Source organism: Chenopodium quinoa, unplaced genomic scaffold, assembly GCF_001683475.1.
Source record: "Chenopodium quinoa cultivar QQ74 unplaced genomic scaffold, ASM168347v1, whole genome shotgun sequence".
NCBI lineage: Eukaryota > Viridiplantae > Streptophyta > Magnoliopsida > Caryophyllales > Amaranthaceae > Chenopodium > Chenopodium quinoa.
This window is the reverse complement of record NW_018742410.1, coordinates 470,154-489,045: the sequence shown is the minus strand read 5'-3', so window position 1 is coordinate 489,045 and position 18,892 is coordinate 470,154. Positions and strand designations below refer to the sequence as shown.

Sequence of the window (18,892 nt, the reverse complement as noted above, 5' to 3'; positions counted from 1 at the left end):
TGGAATGTAGATAATCTTAAGAAATATTTCTTTTGAATGATGTAAATAGTCAGGGCTACTTAATAAAAGTTTGCATACTTAATATTCAATTTTGTACTAAGAGGGGCATGCCTGCTGACAAACAGTCGGCTACTCTCCATGTTTAACTTTTATTCTTACTTAAGAGGGGCAGGCCGCCTATACATTTACAGTCGGCTACTCTCCATTGAGTATTTTACTCTATCTTCAGAGGGGCATGCCGGTTGTACCTTTACAGTCGGCTACTCTCCATTGAGTATTTTACTCTATCTTCAGAGGGGCATGCCGCCTGTACCTTTACAGTCGGCTACTCTCCATTGAGTATTTTACTCTATTTTCAGAGGGGCATGCCGCCTGTACCTTTACAGTCGGCTACTCTCCATTGAATATTTTACTCTCACCATATGGGCACGCCGTCTGGACATATAGTCGGCTACTCTCCATAGAAGAGGGCCGACTGGTTCCAAACACACAGCCACCCCCCTTATACTTAACTAAAAATGATCAGGGCCTGACCGACCCTGTGCCTAAACAGGCGGCTACCCTCCTTTTACTTAGCACATACGTTCACCAAGAACTAACCAAGGCCACAAGCCGAATGATCAGACCAGGCGCCAAGCCAACTGATCCAATCTTCAAAACTAATACGACCTGTCCCAACATCATAGCAGGCGTACGGCGGCATCCCTCCGGATGAAATTCATCGCAGAGAGAAGCTCCCTTTTGGGTGGAACATTTCTCTATAAACTAATTACACGGCACCTATACGACTGTCCCCAAGGGCAACCACGTAGCCGTTTTTGAGACAAGGATAACTCTATCGCTAACCAAACCAGTGGTAGCAGTTGACATCTGAGTCAGATGACCGCCTGTATTACTTGGGATAAATGCAGGGGGTACCTCTTGAGTTAATAGCCAACAAACATTGGCGAATCAAAAGGTTCAGCCGGCCTCCGCCGCCTGGTACCTTTACTACTCAAGCAGGAATGACGGCGACTGAGTAACACCAAAGTTAACTCATAGTCACTCTCTCAAACTTAGTATGGAGCCTAAAAGGTATGAGTCGTCCGCCTGTTTTTAGCAAACAGGGGCTCTCAACCACTACTCCTGCTAGGTTAACAACCTATGAGTTAAAAGCCAACAAACATTGGCGAATAAAGGGGAACAACCGGTACCCACCGTTTGATACCTCTACTACTCAGTTACTTGGCGACTAGGTAACAATCATGTTTACTTGGTCACTCCTTAAAAATTTAGTATGAAACTAAAAAGGTGTTCATACAGCACCGGCTCACACTAGATTAAATATGGCGGGGAACAGTCGGCCTAGACGGCCTAAAGTCTCTAGCCTAAAAACATGACAAGTAGGAAACCACTTTCCTACTTGGTTAATTTTATATGACAGAACCGCCTGCCTAAAGGGGATCCAGTCTTTAAAATGGTTCGAATACCAATTGGATAAATGGCCGACTGATCGTCTAGCCTGGAAACAGACGACCAGTCGTCCAGGGGCATAGGCGGCGTGACTAACTATCTGTACCTGTCTGCAACTATCGGCCATGTAAAACAGTCGGTATAGTGTACAATTGGATATCAGAATATTCAATACTTGAACAAGTTTGAAGCAAAACAAAAATATTCATTAAAAGGAAGCCGGTCATTAAAGACCGGCAAAATATTCAGAGCCCCGGCCCCCTGGCCGGGTAAATACAAACAAACGGCACGCAGGCCGTGGGAAGAAGACATAAAGCTTAAGAAGGGGCAGATCTTCAATATCAGCAGCTGCCGCCTTGTCAGCACTCTTCTTGCTGGACTCGGCTTCAGCTGCATCCTTCTTCGATGCATTACCCCTAAGCGGCACAAGCGCCACTACCGGCTTCTCCTCCTCCTCCAACGCCTCTTCCTTAGCAGCCGCCAGGATCTCCTGATTATATCTATCAGAACACTGGCGGTACGTTTTTTCCCATGAGGCAAAGTCGGCATTGGGGAAGAGGCGGCCCCAAGTCATGCGCTGGATTTGAGCAGAGTCTTCCATCATCTCCCGGACCAGCTCTTGCTCGGCCTTTTCCGAGAGCTCCTGAGTAAGACTCTTCTCCTGGGTCACCAGGCGTACCTTTACGCTCGCCAAGGATTTCTCCAAGGTTTCGTATGAGGACATCTTTTGGTGAAGAGGTCTCAGCTCGGCCTTGAGGTTGTTGATGGTCGCCTCCAGCTCGCTATTCCTCTTCTGGGCCGCCTCTAACTGAGCCCGGATAGCGGCGGTAGCCTGCGCCTGATAATAAAGAATATCAATGGTCAGAACTTCATTTTGGGCAATTTGAAACATTGCCTTATCACAGTCAGAGGCGGCCATAGCTTTTGCAGCCTTTACCTCTTTGTTCTTCCGGTCAAGCGGCTTGCGAAGGCCGTTCACTCGGAGCAGGGCCTAAGTAAAAAGGGGAACAGGCGTCAGTTTCCAAACAAAAAGAAAACAGGCGTCCTGGAATTCAAATACTCAAAAATATGCTAAGTATACCTCTTTGTCCTTGATCATAAACTTGGCCACCTCGACTAAGTCAGGCTCCTGAGGGCCGGCTGCATCAAGCATAAACAAACGGATTAGACCTAGTAAAGAAGGGAGCAAGTCTAAAATTTACAAGGACAATTTCATACTTCTAGGTGGCCCAGCTGGAGTTTTAGAAGAAGTGGCCGGCTGTTTCTCAGCCGCCTCATGTTTCCTGGCAGAACCAGGAGAGCTCGCAACAGTCGTCCTCCGGGCCTTGGGGTCCGGCTGTTGGGAAGAAGAAGCTCTTGGAGCGCCCGTCTAAAAAAGAAGAAAAGAGTCAGTATATGCATAAACACAACTCCAAAAAGAGGGTGAAAGGTTTGAAGCCCACCAAGGGTGCCCCCTTGTTGGGGGAGTCGGTTGAAGAATGTTGCATGATGGAGGCCCGCAACATGGCCGCCGCAGTCTTGGAGGCGTTAATTTTGCTCATGGCGTCCGCTGCAAAAACAAATAGCAAAGTTAATAAAAGTCATAACAAGAAATGCACGGAACAACAGAGTATTCGACAGGCCGGCTACCTCTTGAGCACCGATTGCTGAGGCCACAGGCGGCCAAAAAGTACTCGTCGTAGAGCCATTTGAAGCTTGGGACGCAGTGCAGGGGTACTTGCTCTCGTACCCCTGAAGTAGAGTTCACCTTCGACTCTACTTTGAAGAGTCCTTTATCTAGGATCTCTTTCTTAGCCTTGGGGGGAACAGGCGGCATGCTGCGGCCGCCTGCAAGAAGGGGCGGATTCCTGTTCCACCTGTTGAAGCGCTTGTTCAGCTCTGTGTCTTAACTCTCAATGATGAGGAAGGTGCTCCGCCAGTCCTTCCATTTGTTTGCTTTACCTCTCGTCATGAGGTAGCCCCTGTGGCTCGTCAATTGATACCAGCCGGTACCGCCTGCCTTAGGGGTCCGGCTGAGGTAGTTCATGTGGGCGAAAGCCTCGAAGTTCGGCTCCACCCCGTGCAGTTCGCACCCGGCCACATAGCCGAGTACGTTGACCCAGGAGTTCGGGGCTAACTGCCATAACCCCAACTCATACCCATCCAAGATCCGCTGAGCAGCTGGATGTAGTGGGAAGCGCAGCCCAGCCTTGATGGCCGCCTCGTAGCAGCCAAAGCAGGCGCCATCATAACTGGTACCAGCCGGCCATACGACTGTGTCTTCTGGATCCGGCACGAACACTAAAAAGTCGGGGCCCATTGTGTGGTTTGCGATAAAGCTCTCCACTTTCTCTTGCATGGCCGTGATCCGGCCCCGAGGTACCGTGCAGTAGTAGGGGGTATTTTGCTCTCGGTGAGAGGCGGATGGCTCCGCCCAATCGTCCCCCTTCTCAACTGCGTGAGAAAGCCTCGCCTCTTGTAGGCGACTGTTTTTCTCTTCTGTGTCCAGGGAAGCATGGCCAGAAGAGCTAGACTCAGAATCGTCCTCTGACGAGTCCGAAGAGGACGACTCTTCCCCTCTCCCGGAGGGGCCCGCCTCCTCTCCTTTAAAAGGAGCAGGAGAGAATGTAGAATTGTCAACTGTAAAATGGGAAGGGGTCACTTTGACTCCTCCCTCAGAACTGCCGGCTTTCAAGCCGCTTTGTTTCACTTCCACATCTGGCGCCTGGTCAGATGTTTCACTAATCGGCACCCTGTGGGAGGAGCCGTCTGAGTTTGAGATCCTGGCAGTCTTTTTTGTTCTGGCCATCATACTCTGCATAGACACAGATACAGTCGGACTTTGTATAAAGGGCAAAGATGGGTCCAGAAAAGGGCAGGCGGCACTCCTAGTCCTAGATTCAACCGTCCCCGGTGACCGGCTGATCACTAACCTAGGTCGTGTCGTGTGCTTCCGTGGTGCCATTTCAAAAAAGAATAAAGTAAAGAGAAAATTAAGAGTAAGAGAACCGACGGTTACCTGAACGAGTGACGATTGATGAAGTTCTGAAAATCCTTTGCAGTCGGCTTGTCAGAGCAGGCGGTAGGCAGAGAGGGTCCAAAGTGTCAGAGCAAGTTCAGGGGTCCGAATGTTCTCTCACAAAGTTTTCAAGTGTGAAAATGACCGAAGTCAACACTCCTTTATATAGGCGAAGTGAGAAGGCGAAGGGTCACTTCCAGAATTCAAAATTTTGGCGGGAGAATCTCTCGGCCTCTCGCCGAGTGACACTTGTAGCAGGCCGTCGCCTGTTACAGGGCGATACCTGTCACAGGTAACACGTGACCAGTCACGTGCCACCTGTGAGGGGCAAATGATTAGGGGATTTTTCCCCACCAATCACCATCTGACAAGTGGACCAATCAGGTTCCGCCATGTGTCCGTCACATGGGCCAATAGGAGCCTGCCACGTGTCAAGCAATGATCCGTCCACCATGGACCAATTACGACACGACACGTGTCCTTCCCATGACACCTGGGATAACCGGTCACCTAGGCCTAACTCCCGAGGGAAGCCCAATCAGCCCAAGGTTAACCTAAACCTAGATTGACACGTTTCCCGAGGTTATAAATACCTCCCTTAATCCTCATTAAGGGAGATTACGCTAAAAAGCAGATTACACACATTAAACACTCTCACCTAGAGAGACCCAATCACTTTAATTTCCGCATTAATTACTCCTTAATCAAGTACTAACTTGACCGTCGGAGGCGGATCTCCAATCATCCAGAGCATCCGTTTGTTTTGCAGGTACAGGCGTCCGGTTCCAGTCTCGGAATTGTAACTCTCCCGCAGGACATCAGAAAACCCCGAAACAGAAACAATAATTTAGCATAACTCAACTTTAAAAATTAACCTAATCCGACCTTACCTGACTTTATCAAATCCAATCCGACCCCTACCTATGAGAGAGTCATAGTCTAAAATAAACTAATCTCAACCCAAACCCAAAGCCAAGCGTGAGAAATAAGGCTGAAAGAACAAAGGTTTTGGTGTGTTGTTGTATAATCTCATTGCATTTTACACTCTCAAATCCACGCAAACTCTAAATTCTCTCTCTTCTCTTTCTTCATCATCTTTTTCTTTTTTATAAATTGAATTGTTAATCGAATCCTCAAACCTCAGATATAATAATTGTAGACTGTATTATATACTAAGATTGATTTTTGAAGAAACCCAAATCAAGTCTCAAATCATATGCTGCAATTTGATTGATCCGATCAAATTACATAAACCCTAACAAGGGTTTGAAATTTTGATACCCAATTCATTGATTTTGTTGCAGAAATTGAATTGGGGGTAAAATTAAGTGATCGAGATGAACAGGGGGAGGAGTCCACCCAAGCATCGCCATGATGGAACCTCCCCTTTACCTATGGGGATGGATTGGAGTCCCCCTCCTAAGAAATGGGTACTCCTTTTTCTCTCTCCTCTTTTCTGGGTTTTGGTTATTTTGCATGTTTAAGTTCAAAAATTGTTGTTTATGTTGTTAATTTTGAGTTGATTTGAGTGATTTTATGTTATTTTACTAATGTGGTGAGCGAGCTTATTGAATTGCGCTATCTTGTGGCATTAGTAGAACTTTGATTGAATTGGATCTATAAGGTTTTCGATATGGAAGTTTGTGTGATTGACTGCATTGATGGGGCTGAGTTTTCGATGTTCAATTTATAATGATTCTTGTTGCCAATGATATGGAAGTTTGTGTGATCGACTGAATGTGAGTAGAGATTTATTCCAGTAGTTGAGACCAGCGTGAGTGAGAATATTGGAGGAATGGCGCATTGTTTGTCATTATCGTTGAATATCTTTGTTTTGAGATTACCTATGATTAACTTATGACCACTTTTTGAAGGGATCGGGGAGTTGGGAGGGTGTAGTATATGTATGGTGGATTATGGTTGATTTAGTATGAGCATGGTGGTGGACCTGGTGGGTGATGAAAGATGTTGCACCGAAAAGCTGGAGAGAGGATAAATTTGAATCAACTAGCACTTATTGATGACAATTAAGATGATGCAAAAATGTTTGGCTTATGCAATTGCATAAGAATTTGGACATGACCTATGAAATGCAATAAAAGATCAATGAAGATAGTAACTTTTAGCTACTTCACAGTTCGTAATGTGTTAAGCTATTTTTTTTCACTTAGACCCCTGAACTTATTTGTTCTAAACATAATTAAGTTGTAAATTGAACTTACTAACATTAACAGAAAATTTCTGAACTGCCAAGACCTGAAAATTATTTATTCAAGGTAAGAGAATAAGTCCTTAGTGTCATTCTCACTGTGTAGGAGGATTTGTGGGTAGATTGTAGTGTTTCATGTGAACCTCCTTTACGTAGGCATCTCTGTATCTCATATTGTAAAGACGTATATGCATATGACAAGTTTTTCCCATCTTTCTAAAATTCATGGGTTGTTTGTATAAAAAAATTCTATAATTATTTGGAATTTATTTTGGCACTTTGAGTTACTGCTGAACTCTATCCTGGTTTCTCTCTCTAGCTTTATTTGTATAGTTATGAGCTCAGTTGCCCAATTCAAGATCGTCCCTTGTTCTGGTGACTGGGAGGTTCTTAGGTTCTTCAGTAGTTAAATTAGGTTCCCTTTTCTATTGTTGCCAGTTGCAACCTTTAAACGTACAATATGGAGCTTGATTTGGCTGACTGTATACCTGGTCAGTTTGACATTCTGGTTTCGTGATTACTATTTTAGAGTATATATTGCTAACTAGAAACATTTTACTGATGTAGGGTGGTCGTGATACTGTATGGCCTCATGATCCCCGCTCTGGATGGAGTTACTGTGTTACAATTCCTTCTTGGGTTGCGCTTCCAAAATCAAGATCAAGTTCTTCAGATCCTGTAGTGGTACAGAAATTGAATGTCTCTCCAATGTTTATCTATGCCAAGGGTTAGATGTTGTTTTTCATTCTGCCAATAAGTTTTTTAATCATGTGTTTGTAGTTGGGCAACTCTGCCCTAGATACGGTCAGTTCAGTTCAAAATTATGTAACTTGAATTAGTGTAACTAATTTCTCACACTGGCTGTCAGTTTAATAAGCCCATGTTGATCATGTCTGCTTGAGAAGTTGAGAACAAAAAGATTATCAGTAATGTTTTAGGAAGCTGTTGGATAAGACATTAGTAAAGTAAAGATGATGTTTCCCAACATTGTTCTAGAAGGTTTAATTTTTGTTTACCTTGTAAAAAGATTAAAAATGTATGATTCTTATCTGCCTTCTGTCAGCTTTGACCCGATACTGGTTATGATTATGGTCACAAAAGAGAAATAAAGGCAAGTCTTCTCATTTGAGGCTGACTTAGTGACTTCCAGGATAAGTTAAATATTGTTCCCTGATTTGAATGAAGTTTGATAAATGGCCCTTACCTTCATAAGCAAACATCAAGGAGTTTAGTGAAATATGGTAGATTTTTTTTTTTTTTCCTGGTATGTGTTTTTTGAAACAGCTTGCACTCATGTCTGTCCGATTAAAGTGTTACCTAGATAGGCCCACAACAAACAATGGGGGCAAAACTAAGTAATTTTGACACCCATATACCTGTGGTAAGCAAGAGCTGAGTGAGAGGCGTTCAGGGTACCAACGCAGTGGGGTGTGGTAGATTTATATTCAGCAAATTTATCTTCTATATGCAGCTTATGTTTGAATCTATCCTAGTTGCCCATGTGCAATGGTGACCCTATCTAACCATTTTTTCTTTTAACAGTTTTACAGGGTTTTGGTGGGTATTCAATCACCAGCAGGAGTTACTACTACACGAGGAGTATTAAGAAGATTCAATGATTTTCTTAAGTTATTTTCTGATGTAAGTGAAACTTTTTAATAGCTTTCTGTCTTCAGTTTGATCAGTTGATGTGATTGGATTGAAGATATTTTAGAGTAGAGTTGAGCACATAATAATTGAGGATTACTGAGCCAATATTCTTAGTTTGTTTATTCTGTCTGCTTTTTTACTTATTCAGATTAAAAAGACATTTCCTAAGAAAAGTCTCCCATCTGCTCCCCCTAAAGGTCTTTTGCGAATGAAGAGCAGGGCACTCTTGGAAGAGGTTAGTACAGTAGCTGAGCAATCATCTGTTTTTAAACTCTTGGCTGAAACTTAAAATTGGTGAGCCTAACTATAGCAATACTCTTTTAATGACCTGCTTTAGCTATAATACCTTGTTTCATGCATACAGCAATACTAAATCCTTAATCCAAAAGAACGAGGCCAATATAAAAATAAAATAAGATAAGATTTTCTTATATTATCTTTGATTACATTGATCCATGATTGATGTATGTGGGCATCAAATAATTGGAACAAAGTTTTTCCTTTTTGGTTGCAGCGAAGGTGCTCTTTGGAAGAGTGGATATTAAAACTTCTTTCAGACATTGATATATCTAGGTGTATGCCTGTGGCATCCTTTCTCGAACTAGAAGCAGCTGCTAGATCATGTATGTGCTCCCATGCTCCGTTACAGCTAAGACATATCTACACTATGTGTGCCCATTCCTTTTATCTATTTCCATTGATATGCACGTCTTATATTCTCTACTCCCATCACCTGCACAAATAAAATCAAGTACATTTGGTTTAATGTACTCCCTTCGTTTTCTTTTGTTCTTGTTTAGAATCTATATAATATTCACAATTTGTAGGAATCTATATAATATTCACTATTTGTAGGAATCTATGTAATATTAATTTGTAGGAATCTTCTAAATTATTCCCAATATGTAAGATAAAGAATAGTAATTCCAGTTATCTGTTATTAATAGTCAAAGATGTGCATTGGCAACATGAACAGTCAACACATGAAGAACAATAGAAAACGGAGGGAATACATTGGTATTGCAAAGTTTCTTTTAACATATACTAATATCATAATGTGACCTGTAGTGTTTATTATAAATTGGCATGTATTATAGCGTTGTTATTGTAAGAAAAGTTGTTATTTGGAATAAAATAAAAAAAAATAAAAAATAAAATAAAATAAAAATAAAAGGCACTATTGGCTATAATTACTTCTACTTTTGATGGGAGGTATAACCATATATCTTGATTGATACTGATGACATTTATCTGTTGTCTCAATTCTTCTAATTGTTTTAAAGTTCACTATTTTCTCCTTTTATTTCTAGCATTTCAAGAAAGTCAGCAGCCTTCTGAAGCAAATCCTTCTACAACTAGCAGTATATCTTCAGATCAAAACCATTCAAGTTTAAGCTTAGCTGCTCTTGCTGGCAGTTCATCAATCGCATCAGATTACGGTAGTGACACTGCTTATGAAACTTCTGAACTTGGAAGTCCTAGTTTTGGAAGGGATGATGTTTCTGAACTCGGTCTAGAAGAATTGACATTGGATGAAGATCTGACAAATCCAATGGAAAAGATAACCAAGTACAGCATGTCTAATATTGACGAAGGGCTGTTGATGGGAGAAAGTATTTTGGATCAATTGGAAAGTTTCAAAAAGCATAAGGTGCAAAGTAGACTCATTGCAGATAATGGGAGTGCTTCAAAGTCTGTCGGTTTAGCTCTTGATAGAGCAGGAAGTTCATTTGAGGCGGAGCCTATCAAAGCGGTCAACCATGTACGGAAGCCTTCAAATGAGAGTATAGGGAGTGACTTGAGTTCGTATAGAGGCGGTGAAATGTCAAATTCATGGACTCCTAACTTGTTCGGGGATGCATCTCTTGACCTCCCCAGTGGAGCTGAAGCTTCTAGGACCATGGGGAGTCCTAGCAATTCAGAACTGCAATATAGTGTTGGAGATATAGTTCTACCAAGAGATCAACAGCCTAAATTAGATAGAATTCTTATGATCATGCAGCGCAGATTAGTAACTGCGAAAACAGATATGGAGGATCTTATTACAAGATTGAATCAAGAAGTTGCTGTCAAGGAATACCTTACAACCAAGGTAATTACGGTTTTGTTATCATTGCAAATAGTGTAGTAACTTATTATTTCTTTCATTTCCTTGTAAGGTTGTTTGTTGGTCAGTCTCATGTGTTTCCTCTTTTCCAGGTCAAGGATTTGGAAGTTGAACTTGAAACTACTAAAGAGAAGAGTAGAGAAAACCTCCAGCAGGCATTGTCACTTGAAAAAGAAAGGGTTACAAAAATGCAGTGGGATATGGAGGAACTACGGCAGAAGTCATTAGAATTTGAGCTCCAGTTGAAATCTCAAAAGGTTCATTCCTATCCAGTTGCTTTTTAATTTTCCATGTATCGACTTATCGTACTTCTTGACAAAATTGTATAACTCTCGGAAAATCTCCAGGATGCTAAGTTGCCAGCAGACTCCACGAGGTCAGATGCTTTTCCAGAGAAGGATGAATTGTTGCGGGAGTTGGAAGCTACAAAAGACCAGCTTAGTATCTTGTCAAAGCAACATGAAGAATTAGAGGTGAAATCTAAATCAGATATTAAGCTGCTTGTTAAGGAGGTTAAATCTCTGAGAAGATCTCAAGTTGATCTGAAGCAAAAATATGATGAATCAGTACAGGAGAAAATTGAAGTGGAGGTAGGTATTTTGGATTTTGTTTTCTGTCTGAAAGTGTTGCTTTCTCGTGTAATTTAAGTTGGCAGAATAAAACTTATTTAATTTTTGGTTTGGGGTAGGGGTGTGGGGGTGAATTTCTTGTATTCTCAATTCATTTTTTTTAGTTAAGTTTATTTGTGCAAACCAAGTAGTTATGGAGATGCAGTGCCTTCAGGATGTCACTAAGATCTTGGTGAGTTGTGGTAAAATTTGGTATATTGTAGGATTGCTGGTTAAATGGAGACCCATAAGAGTAAATTTGTGATTTCTCAACTAGTTTTGGTCAAGGCTCATGGCTGCTTGTTTATAATTATGATCCATGCGCCCTTTTTTAAGTAGAAACTTAAATATAGATAGAGATCTATATTGTTTTTGAAAGTTTAAGCTTACCCATCTGTTGCTAATCGTCACCATGTCTTCTTGGCCGGCTGTTACCTATGATGGTCTCCTTACTCACCTATATTGGCTTTTACTTTTAGCACTTGCGAGCAATCGCTAATCTTACACCCATGGTCTTGTTATGTCCCTGTTTCTGTGCCATCTTCTTTATTTCATCTTGTTTTTAATTTTATTTTTTCAGCAATCTAGCAAACTTTTACGAGGTTAGGGGATCTTGTGTGTCTGGAAAATCGTAGTGTGCAAAGTTAATGCATGACTTTGCCTTTACATCTCCACTAATGCTAAAGAATCTTCTTTCTTCCTCTTTACCTTTGCTCATGCTTGTCATATTTCTCAGCAACTCTTACAGCAAGAATTGGAGAGAAGTAAACTTGATTTGGCTGCAAGGAGAAAGCTTTTACATGATTCTCAAACCCTTCAGACTCGGCTTCTGGAGTGTAATATTAAAATCGCAGATGATAATTTTGCGGTTGATTCATCCTCAGTATCAGATGTTTTAGATCTCCTTGCAGATTCTGACAAGCAGATTGATCTTCTCTTGGCAGAGGTATATGCTGCTTTAAGCGTCACTTTAGTTCCGTTATTTCTGGTTGGTGAAATATATATATTTTGTTCTAGATCTTCAAACAGTATATCTGCAAACATGCCCTATGATATGTTCTTGACCAGTGTTTATATGGATCCTCCCTTGACCAATTTGTGCCAATATGTTTCAGTCTCAATTGTTGGCTCCCGCAACTGACATGCTTTCAAATAGCGAAGATTTGAAGGCGTTGGATCATGAGTTGAGGGCTGTATTGAGAGATATATTTTTTGACAACACTAAGCTGAGAAAGCAGATGAACTTTTTTATTTGTACTGCTCTGCAATCAGATAGTTCTACCAATGAAAATGGTAATCAAGGCTTAACTAGAGAGACTGTTTTGAAACTGCTTTTTGAAACATGAAACCATAGTACAGATGTAATTTTTACATTCCCTTCTGTGTAGCATGAGCAATTTTCTTGGATTATTGCTTGATTTAACCTTTGGCCTTGTAATTTTTTCCTGTGGGTATATGAAATACGACTTTAGGAAGCAATTCAATGTGAATACTGATAGTGTTGTATTATCTCTCATTTTAGTGCTTACCCATTTTTGTCGTAATTATGAATAACAATTTCATTGAGAAAAACCTGAAGTTAATATTAACTTTTTCTATTTACATCATGGTGTGAACAATTTAGGCAGTGTTTGTTGAATAAATTTTCAATTACTTTGGGAAATCTTACCTCATTCCATACTTCAGTAATATTTGTGACTAATCATTATCAAGCATTAATTGATTAAGTTGTCGAGCCTGAACTCGCAGCAAGCTTGTCTGTGCAATTATGCAACCCATGTAGTGTTGTGCTATTAACTCCTTGGAACTCTAGGGCTCTCAGCTTCTTATGATTCGAGTTTGCTTTGCCATCAGTTGACTTAAGCCATATTCGACTGAGCAGGGCTGCACATAGTCTCTCAGGTGTAGACAAAGGTATTGATCCTATCTTGAGAATCAAATTTGTTACAATATTAGTATATATTCACAGGAAGGGCTATTCTTTGAATGATCTCAACTGTTCAAACTCTTGGGTATAATACCTTGTCTCAAATGCTCTGGACTCAAAATTTTGCGGTGGAACAAGCAAAGCCTTAAAGCGGACATTAAACGTACAAGACTAGAGCTATAAGTCAAGTAGGCTACTCTACCCATTGCCTATCGGTTTTAGGATTGAACCCCACTAAATTTGCATATGATCATACTCTTCTCCCCAAAGGCTTATATAAGGCCTACCAAAAATTTGTCAATTGTCATACTCAATATAACCAGTCAAGTGTATCCAGGGGATTGAAAGCGTATTTGGAGCTGCTGCTTAAAATATAAAATCAATCAACATGATTCTCTTGGCCAAGAATTCGAATTTTGGCATTCGAATTTTGTCATGACCTTAGCACCAGGGTTCTAACAGAAACAACATATTTCAGAGCATAAACATTTTAAGTTGAAGATGATACAAACATTCTGTTGAATAAGGTGCATATCTAACTTGAGTTTGGTCGTCTAGATAGCAATGAAGGGTAAGATTACAATCCTCGATACAAATAATAAACATCAGTGCGTTCCATCCTAGTTTTCATTCCCTTCAACCTTCAATAGCGCTCAATCAGCCGCTGTTTACCATCAAACTGCATGAGATGAAGGAGATTGAAGCTCTGTTTCGAAATTTCCTTGCAAATTTTCAACTTGTTAAAGCTAATTCATCAGCCTCTCTCCGCATGTCCATTTTCGACCTACAATGATCAACATGAAATTCTTATGCAAGTTTTGGCAGTTGTGAATAAAATTTTTGGCAGTAATCAAGTAAAATCAATGTGTTTTTGTGCTTTTTTTACCTTAAACGGCAGTCTTCTAACTGGCGTGGCTCGACAAGAACATAAAGTGGAGTTCCTCTAATAAGCTTGAACTTCTCCTGCAACATACATTCAGTCAAAATTAGAGATGAAATACAAAGAGATATCAAATATTTTAGATCTCCTCATGTGTAACTCAACAGACCTGGCCTCCTGGGGAATCAGAAGTCAGAGAGGGGGGGGGGGGATAGCCGGGTTTCCGCTATTTGTTGTGAAAGAAGATGTAAATCAATCTTGCAATCCTAAATACTTATTATAGTGTTCACAAAATCAATCTATGGTTAGCTAGATATTCTATCAGGTTGGTTGGCCTTGTAAATAGTAACTAAAGATGAGCTCTTTCAGACAAAAAAAAAGCAGTAGGAAACTTTTAAAAAGCAATTACCTTGACTTCAGGCAATCCAATTACACAGGCACATTCAACCACCTCAGCGCCAACCCGTTCTATCAAGAGACAAACAAGTATAGAGCTTAGCAATGAAGCGTGGCCTCATTCTAATGGGCACAAACACAAAGATTGATGCGAAATAATGAAGAGTGAAACTTAATTATGAACTTACCAAGAAGTCCAATTGCTGCACAAAGTGTACCACCGGTAGCAACTAGATCATCAATTATCAATGCACGCTCACCGGGTTGAACAGCCCCAACATGCATCTCCAAACAGTCAGTTCCGTACTCCAGCTCATATGACTCCGAAATCACTTCCCCTGTCAAGCACAATATCGTGAACATTTCGATTAAAGATAAAACAAACTTTTGTCCACTTGTGGCCCAAATCTAGGATCTCAGTCCTACAGAGGACTAGCAAAGGATCAAGATTTTTATAAATGTGACCATGGTTACCGACTGAATTGAACATACCGGGTAGTTTTCTTGGTTTACGCAATGGTACAAACTTTGCGCCAATAGCTAAAGCAATTGGTGGACCAAACATAAATCCTCTTGCTTCAACCCCTACAAACAACGAATTTATAAATATAACATAAGCTTTTTACGCCTACATTGTGCATGAAAAACTATGAAAACTTGAAATGCAGTACTAGACATAAGATGTAGAAAAATGACAATCACATATTGTAGTAAGATAAATGATACTACTTATCACTTTTCATGGCAACCTAAGCTCTTAAGACCATTATTTGATCTCATAAGAGCGCAACTTTCCATTACTAAAAAAAACACAATTTTCAAGAAACAACTAGTTAAAACCTCTAATCAGCTCAAGTAGTTTGTTGGATCCTACAATCCGACCTAGGAACAGAAGTGTCCAACACTTGTTCATATACCCACGCCTAGCAAAACAAGCCCAAGCAACATGTAGATGATAAGCAAGCACCACAACATAACAAAAATTCTCCACTTGGGATTATAGGTCAATTTCCGACTAAGACATATACAATGCATTAAGGAATTGAAATTCACCCATCCACTTGTGCAAAAGCCATGCTAATTGTCTCTACACAGTTGCATCTTTAGTTGATGACTTAGAGCCTTAGAGGCTTATCACGTACACACCAAATGAACATAAATACACCATGCTACGCTTGAAATGGCCATTATTCACTTTCTGGAAATAGGTTTCACACCATCCACGATCTTTAACATCGTTCTGTAGCTCCTTGCCGTACAAGAGAGTCGTAATTGAGGCAGTTAGTATGTAACCCATTATGTCTTGGCCTGTTTAAGGAAAATTAAATAGAAAAGAAACCATTGTGCCCTAATAATGAAAAAGTTCCAAGGATGAATTGAGGTTTGGTGTCTCACATATGGACCCATAACATAAACGTTAAAAAGGACTATAACTAATTATCAAAACTTTGTTGTTTTCTGTTTGATCTAAGGCAAAGCCATAAAAGAAGAAGTGGGGTGGGGGGACTAATATGACCGGAGTAGGCCACAGGGAGACTTCAAATCTACTTATAATGTCACATCTCGAGATACAACAAGACGTCGAGTATGTACTCCCTCGACTCAAAAATACTCTGTAACAAGTCTAAATTATTATTACAGCGTAACATTCAAATATTCAAGAGTTGAACTTTAAAAATGTAATTTATCTAGTGTTAAATTCTTATTATAAAACGACACCATGAAATTGTATATTATTACAATTACAACTAAATATATTTCTTCTTCGATGCAAATTAAATCTCATTTATGTATCAATGTATCTTTTATCTTAGGTTAATTTGTAAATGGGTGGAGTATGCTTATGTAGTCATCCATTCAAAAATTAATCATTGGTAATACTTAAATGATAAGGGCAAGCATTAAAATATATCAACAAGAAGAAAAAACAGCTTCCCTTGTAATAATTACTTGTACTAATTATATTCTTTTAATAAAAGAAGTGATTATTTTACTAACTCGGATTCATAATCCTGATTAATGCATTTAAAATTGGATACTTTAGTCACTTTTATTCACCTCTTTTGTTAAAAATGCATAGAAAATCGTTTAAAAAGGAGATTAAGGATTACCTAAAACCACTATAATTGCGGTCCCGACCAATAATAAAATGACAAATCAGTGTTGGTAGATAGCATGAGTTGGCATTATACATTGTTTAGATTAAAATTTAGAGATATTAATATGTTAAGGATAACCATTGGAAGGTAAAGCTAGTTCCTTGTACTAAACATTGCATGTAAATAAACAAACGGTCAATGATACATTGACCCTAAAGGTTAGCTAGTTAGCGACCCTCACATTGTGATTAACCCGTGTCGTATTGTCTCTCACAAAGGTTAGTAATTCTCAGGACTGACCAACATTTTCCCGTACAAAATACACCATAACAAAATATGCATGCCCTGCCTTGCTCTACTAGTGTAACCCTTGATTAACCCGTGTTGTTGTATTGTCTCTCACAAAAATTAATAACTCTCAAAACTTACCAAACATACAAAATACACTATAGCAAAATATGCATGCCCTGCCTTGCCCTATTAGTGTAACTCTTAGCATTGACCAAATATTTTCCGTAAATTGAAAACACAAATTTAAAAGACACATGCTCCAAATAAATAAAAGGGAAATATAATAATATCTAAAAATGAACCCATTATCACTAAATAAATACTGTAGTAAATTGACACAAAACACTAAATAAATACTGTAGTAAATCTGAAAATTACAACTAAAAAAAAAAAAAACAAAATGAAAATTCTCATACATGAGAATATAAAGAGCCAAAAATAATAAAAATAAATAAATAAGAAGAGAGGGTAAATACCAGCAACAACAGAGATATTCATGTCTCTGTATCTGTCAACAAATATATCAATAGTATGTTTGAAGGCTACTGGGTCCAATAATAATGTTGTTATATCTTGGAACATTATACCTAACAAATTCAACAACCATTTAAATAATCAAATATATTTTACTGTATTAATTACCCAGAAAATTAAATTAAAAACCCAGAAATTTCATAAAATTATTAAAATAAAAGAAGAAGAACCTGGTTTAGGAAAATGAGGAACAACCCTAATGGCTTCAGAAATAGCTTGAAGCCTTGGATCTCCTTTCAGCCCATTCTCAGCAGCAAACATGTTTTCTCTCTCTCTTTCTATAACTTTCTCTCTCTAAAAAAATTCAAAAATGGAAGTAGAATTTTCAAGTTTAGAAGTTAAATTAGGTCAAAATTGAAGATGGGTATTTCTGGGAAATTGTTATTTTGCACAGTTTCTCTCTCCAAATTTGTTAGGAGTTTCACTTTCTCTCTCTAAAATCTGAGTTTTTAGTTTTTTTTTTTTGGTTGGGTGAAGCAGAGTAGTAGAGTGACAGTAACAGAGTAGAGTAGAGTGAGTAAATAGTGAGTAGAAGTTGCAGGAGATTTTAGTTTTAGTTTTTCCCTCCTAAAAATGAAATGGGTTGTCTGTTGTTTGTTGTTGTGTATTTTAATTTATTTATGAATATGAATTGAGTTTTTCTCTCTCTAAATCTGTGGGTTGATATGAGAGAGAAAGAGAGGAAGTGTTGGGGTTTAAATAAGAAGTTGGTGTGTATTTTTATTGGGAGTGTAGTGTGTTGGTTAAAACCAATGTACTAGTCTAGTCTTTACTCACTGCTCTAGGCTTAAAGAATAAAGATGCACTTGTTTGTTGGGAAGGTTTCATCTACCTTTTTTACTATCAACTTTTACCCCCTAACAACACAACATGTCAACATGCAATTAAAAAAACTTTCTTTTGTAACTTGACCCATTGAGGTAGAGGTGATCAACTAAGGTCCGAAAATAGGACGGGTTTATACAAGCCTTAAAACATATTTTCAGTTAAAAATTCAAATTCAGCCCGAAAATAGGGTGAGTTTGGACAAGCCTAAAAAAACATTTTTAGTTACAAATCTAAACTCGGCCCAAAAAAGCCTAGGAAGTCCGCTTTAGCCCGATAAGCCCACTACCTTTTCGTGTTTGGACACGAGAAATGATATTAAGGCTCGGCCCGAAATTTTTTATCACCTCTACGTTGCGGTTTTCGTTACTCCCTTTGTTTTGGATTTATCGCAATATTAATGTATAACTTTTTCCGTTTCAAAATAAATGACACAATCAAAATTTAGACATATGTTAATGCCTAGCTAGTTGATTATAAGCATTTACTCCGTATGAAACTTAATATTAATACTTATTTCCTCTATTAATTTCATATTAGTTGACACATTTTATTTAGGCACGTTTGCCAAATGTCAATGCATATATACTTTTAGATGTAAAAATCTTTATTACATATTAACAAGAATTATAAAGTTTTGATATTTAATTGGAAAATAGATATTGAAGCGAATCTAATAAGACCCCGCATGACTACTTTTTTTCTTACCACTTAATCACAAAGTATAGTCAAAATAAATTATGTGAATAGTGCACAAATTAAAGTTAACACGTGTCAACTAAACAAAACGGATGAAGCATTTAACAACATATTTCATGATAAATTTTATTTTTTATAAATTACTAAAAGGAAAAAAAAAACCTATGATCAAAATTAGTATATAAATAGTGAATAAGAGTCCGAAAGGTGAAATCTG

The 18,892-nt window shown here is 39.0% G+C and overlaps 2 protein-coding genes across 6 annotated transcripts; one reads left to right on the top strand and one right to left on the bottom strand.

Annotated features, from left to right (window-relative positions):
- The first annotated feature begins 5,432 nt into the window (after nucleotides 1–5,432).
- Nucleotides 5,433–12,533, top strand: LOC110705285 (PX domain-containing protein EREL1-like). 3 transcript variants are annotated; one of them, XM_021883126.1, is made up of 10 exons: nucleotides 5,433–5,880; nucleotides 7,227–7,343; nucleotides 8,202–8,300; nucleotides 8,458–8,544; nucleotides 8,824–8,932; nucleotides 9,620–10,401; nucleotides 10,509–10,673; nucleotides 10,764–11,006; nucleotides 11,761–11,970; nucleotides 12,140–12,533. In XM_021883126.1, exons 1-10 carry the CDS (start codon nucleotides 5,788–5,790, stop codon nucleotides 12,368–12,370), a joined length of 2,136 nt encoding a protein of 711 aa, XP_021738818.1. In that variant the 5' UTR covers nucleotides 5,433–5,787; the 3' UTR covers nucleotides 12,371–12,533. The 3 variants fall into 3 exon arrangements, with proteins under 3 accessions (XP_021738818.1, XP_021738825.1, XP_021738831.1); XM_021883133.1 differs by lacking the exon at nucleotides 5,433–5,880 and having other exon boundaries at nucleotides 7,227–7,386; XM_021883139.1 differs by lacking the exons at nucleotides 5,433–5,880; nucleotides 7,227–7,343; nucleotides 8,202–8,300 and having other exon boundaries at nucleotides 8,674–8,932.
- Nucleotides 12,534–13,292: 759 nt separating this feature from the next.
- LOC110705268 (adenine phosphoribosyltransferase 2-like) lies at nucleotides 13,293–17,949 on the bottom strand. 3 transcript variants are annotated; one of them, XM_021883112.1, is made up of 7 exons: nucleotides 17,322–17,908; nucleotides 17,094–17,204; nucleotides 14,720–14,812; nucleotides 14,416–14,565; nucleotides 14,241–14,299; nucleotides 13,838–13,914; nucleotides 13,293–13,735 (listed from the first exon to the last, which is right to left on the bottom strand). In XM_021883112.1, exons 1-7 carry the CDS (start codon nucleotides 17,410–17,412, stop codon nucleotides 13,684–13,686), a joined length of 633 nt encoding a protein of 210 aa, XP_021738804.1. In that variant the 5' UTR covers nucleotides 17,413–17,908; the 3' UTR covers nucleotides 13,293–13,683. The 3 variants fall into 3 exon arrangements, 2 of the variants coding, with proteins under 2 accessions (XP_021738804.1, XP_021738812.1); XR_002508056.1 differs by lacking the exons at nucleotides 13,293–13,735; nucleotides 13,838–13,914 and having other exon boundaries at nucleotides 14,416–14,659; nucleotides 17,322–17,949; XM_021883120.1 differs by lacking the exons at nucleotides 13,293–13,735; nucleotides 13,838–13,914; nucleotides 14,241–14,299 and having other exon boundaries at nucleotides 14,546–14,649; nucleotides 17,322–17,939.
- Nucleotides 17,950–18,892: the final 943 nt, after the last annotated feature.

What these genes read in the sequence shown, in the direction of transcription:
- LOC110705285 (XM_021883126.1), top strand. Translation starts at nt 5,788, where the DNA reads ATGAACAGGGGGAGGAGTCCACCCAAGCATCGCCATGATGGAACCTCC. An exon ending in GTCCCCCTCCTAAGAAATGG is followed by an intron (nt 5,881 to 7,226) that starts GTACTCCTTTTT and finishes TTACTGATGTAG; the next exon opens with GGTGGTCGTGATACTGTATG. An exon ending in AGGAATACCTTACAACCAAG is followed by an intron (nt 10,402 to 10,508) that starts GTAATTACGGTT and finishes CCTCTTTTCCAG; the next exon opens with GTCAAGGATTTGGAAGTTGA.
- LOC110705268 (XM_021883112.1), bottom strand. Translation starts at nt 17,412, where the DNA reads ATGTTTGCTGCTGAGAATGGGCTGAAAGGAGATCCAAGGCTTCAAGCT. An exon ending in GAATATCTCTGTTGTTGCTG is followed by an intron (nt 14,813 to 17,093) that starts GTATTTACCCTC and finishes CGTTGTTTGTAG; the next exon opens with GGGTTGAAGCAAGAGGATTT. An exon ending in TTGGATTGCCTGAAGTCAAG is followed by an intron (nt 13,915 to 14,240) that starts GTAATTGCTTTT and finishes TGTATGTTGCAG; the next exon opens with GAGAAGTTCAAGCTTATTAG.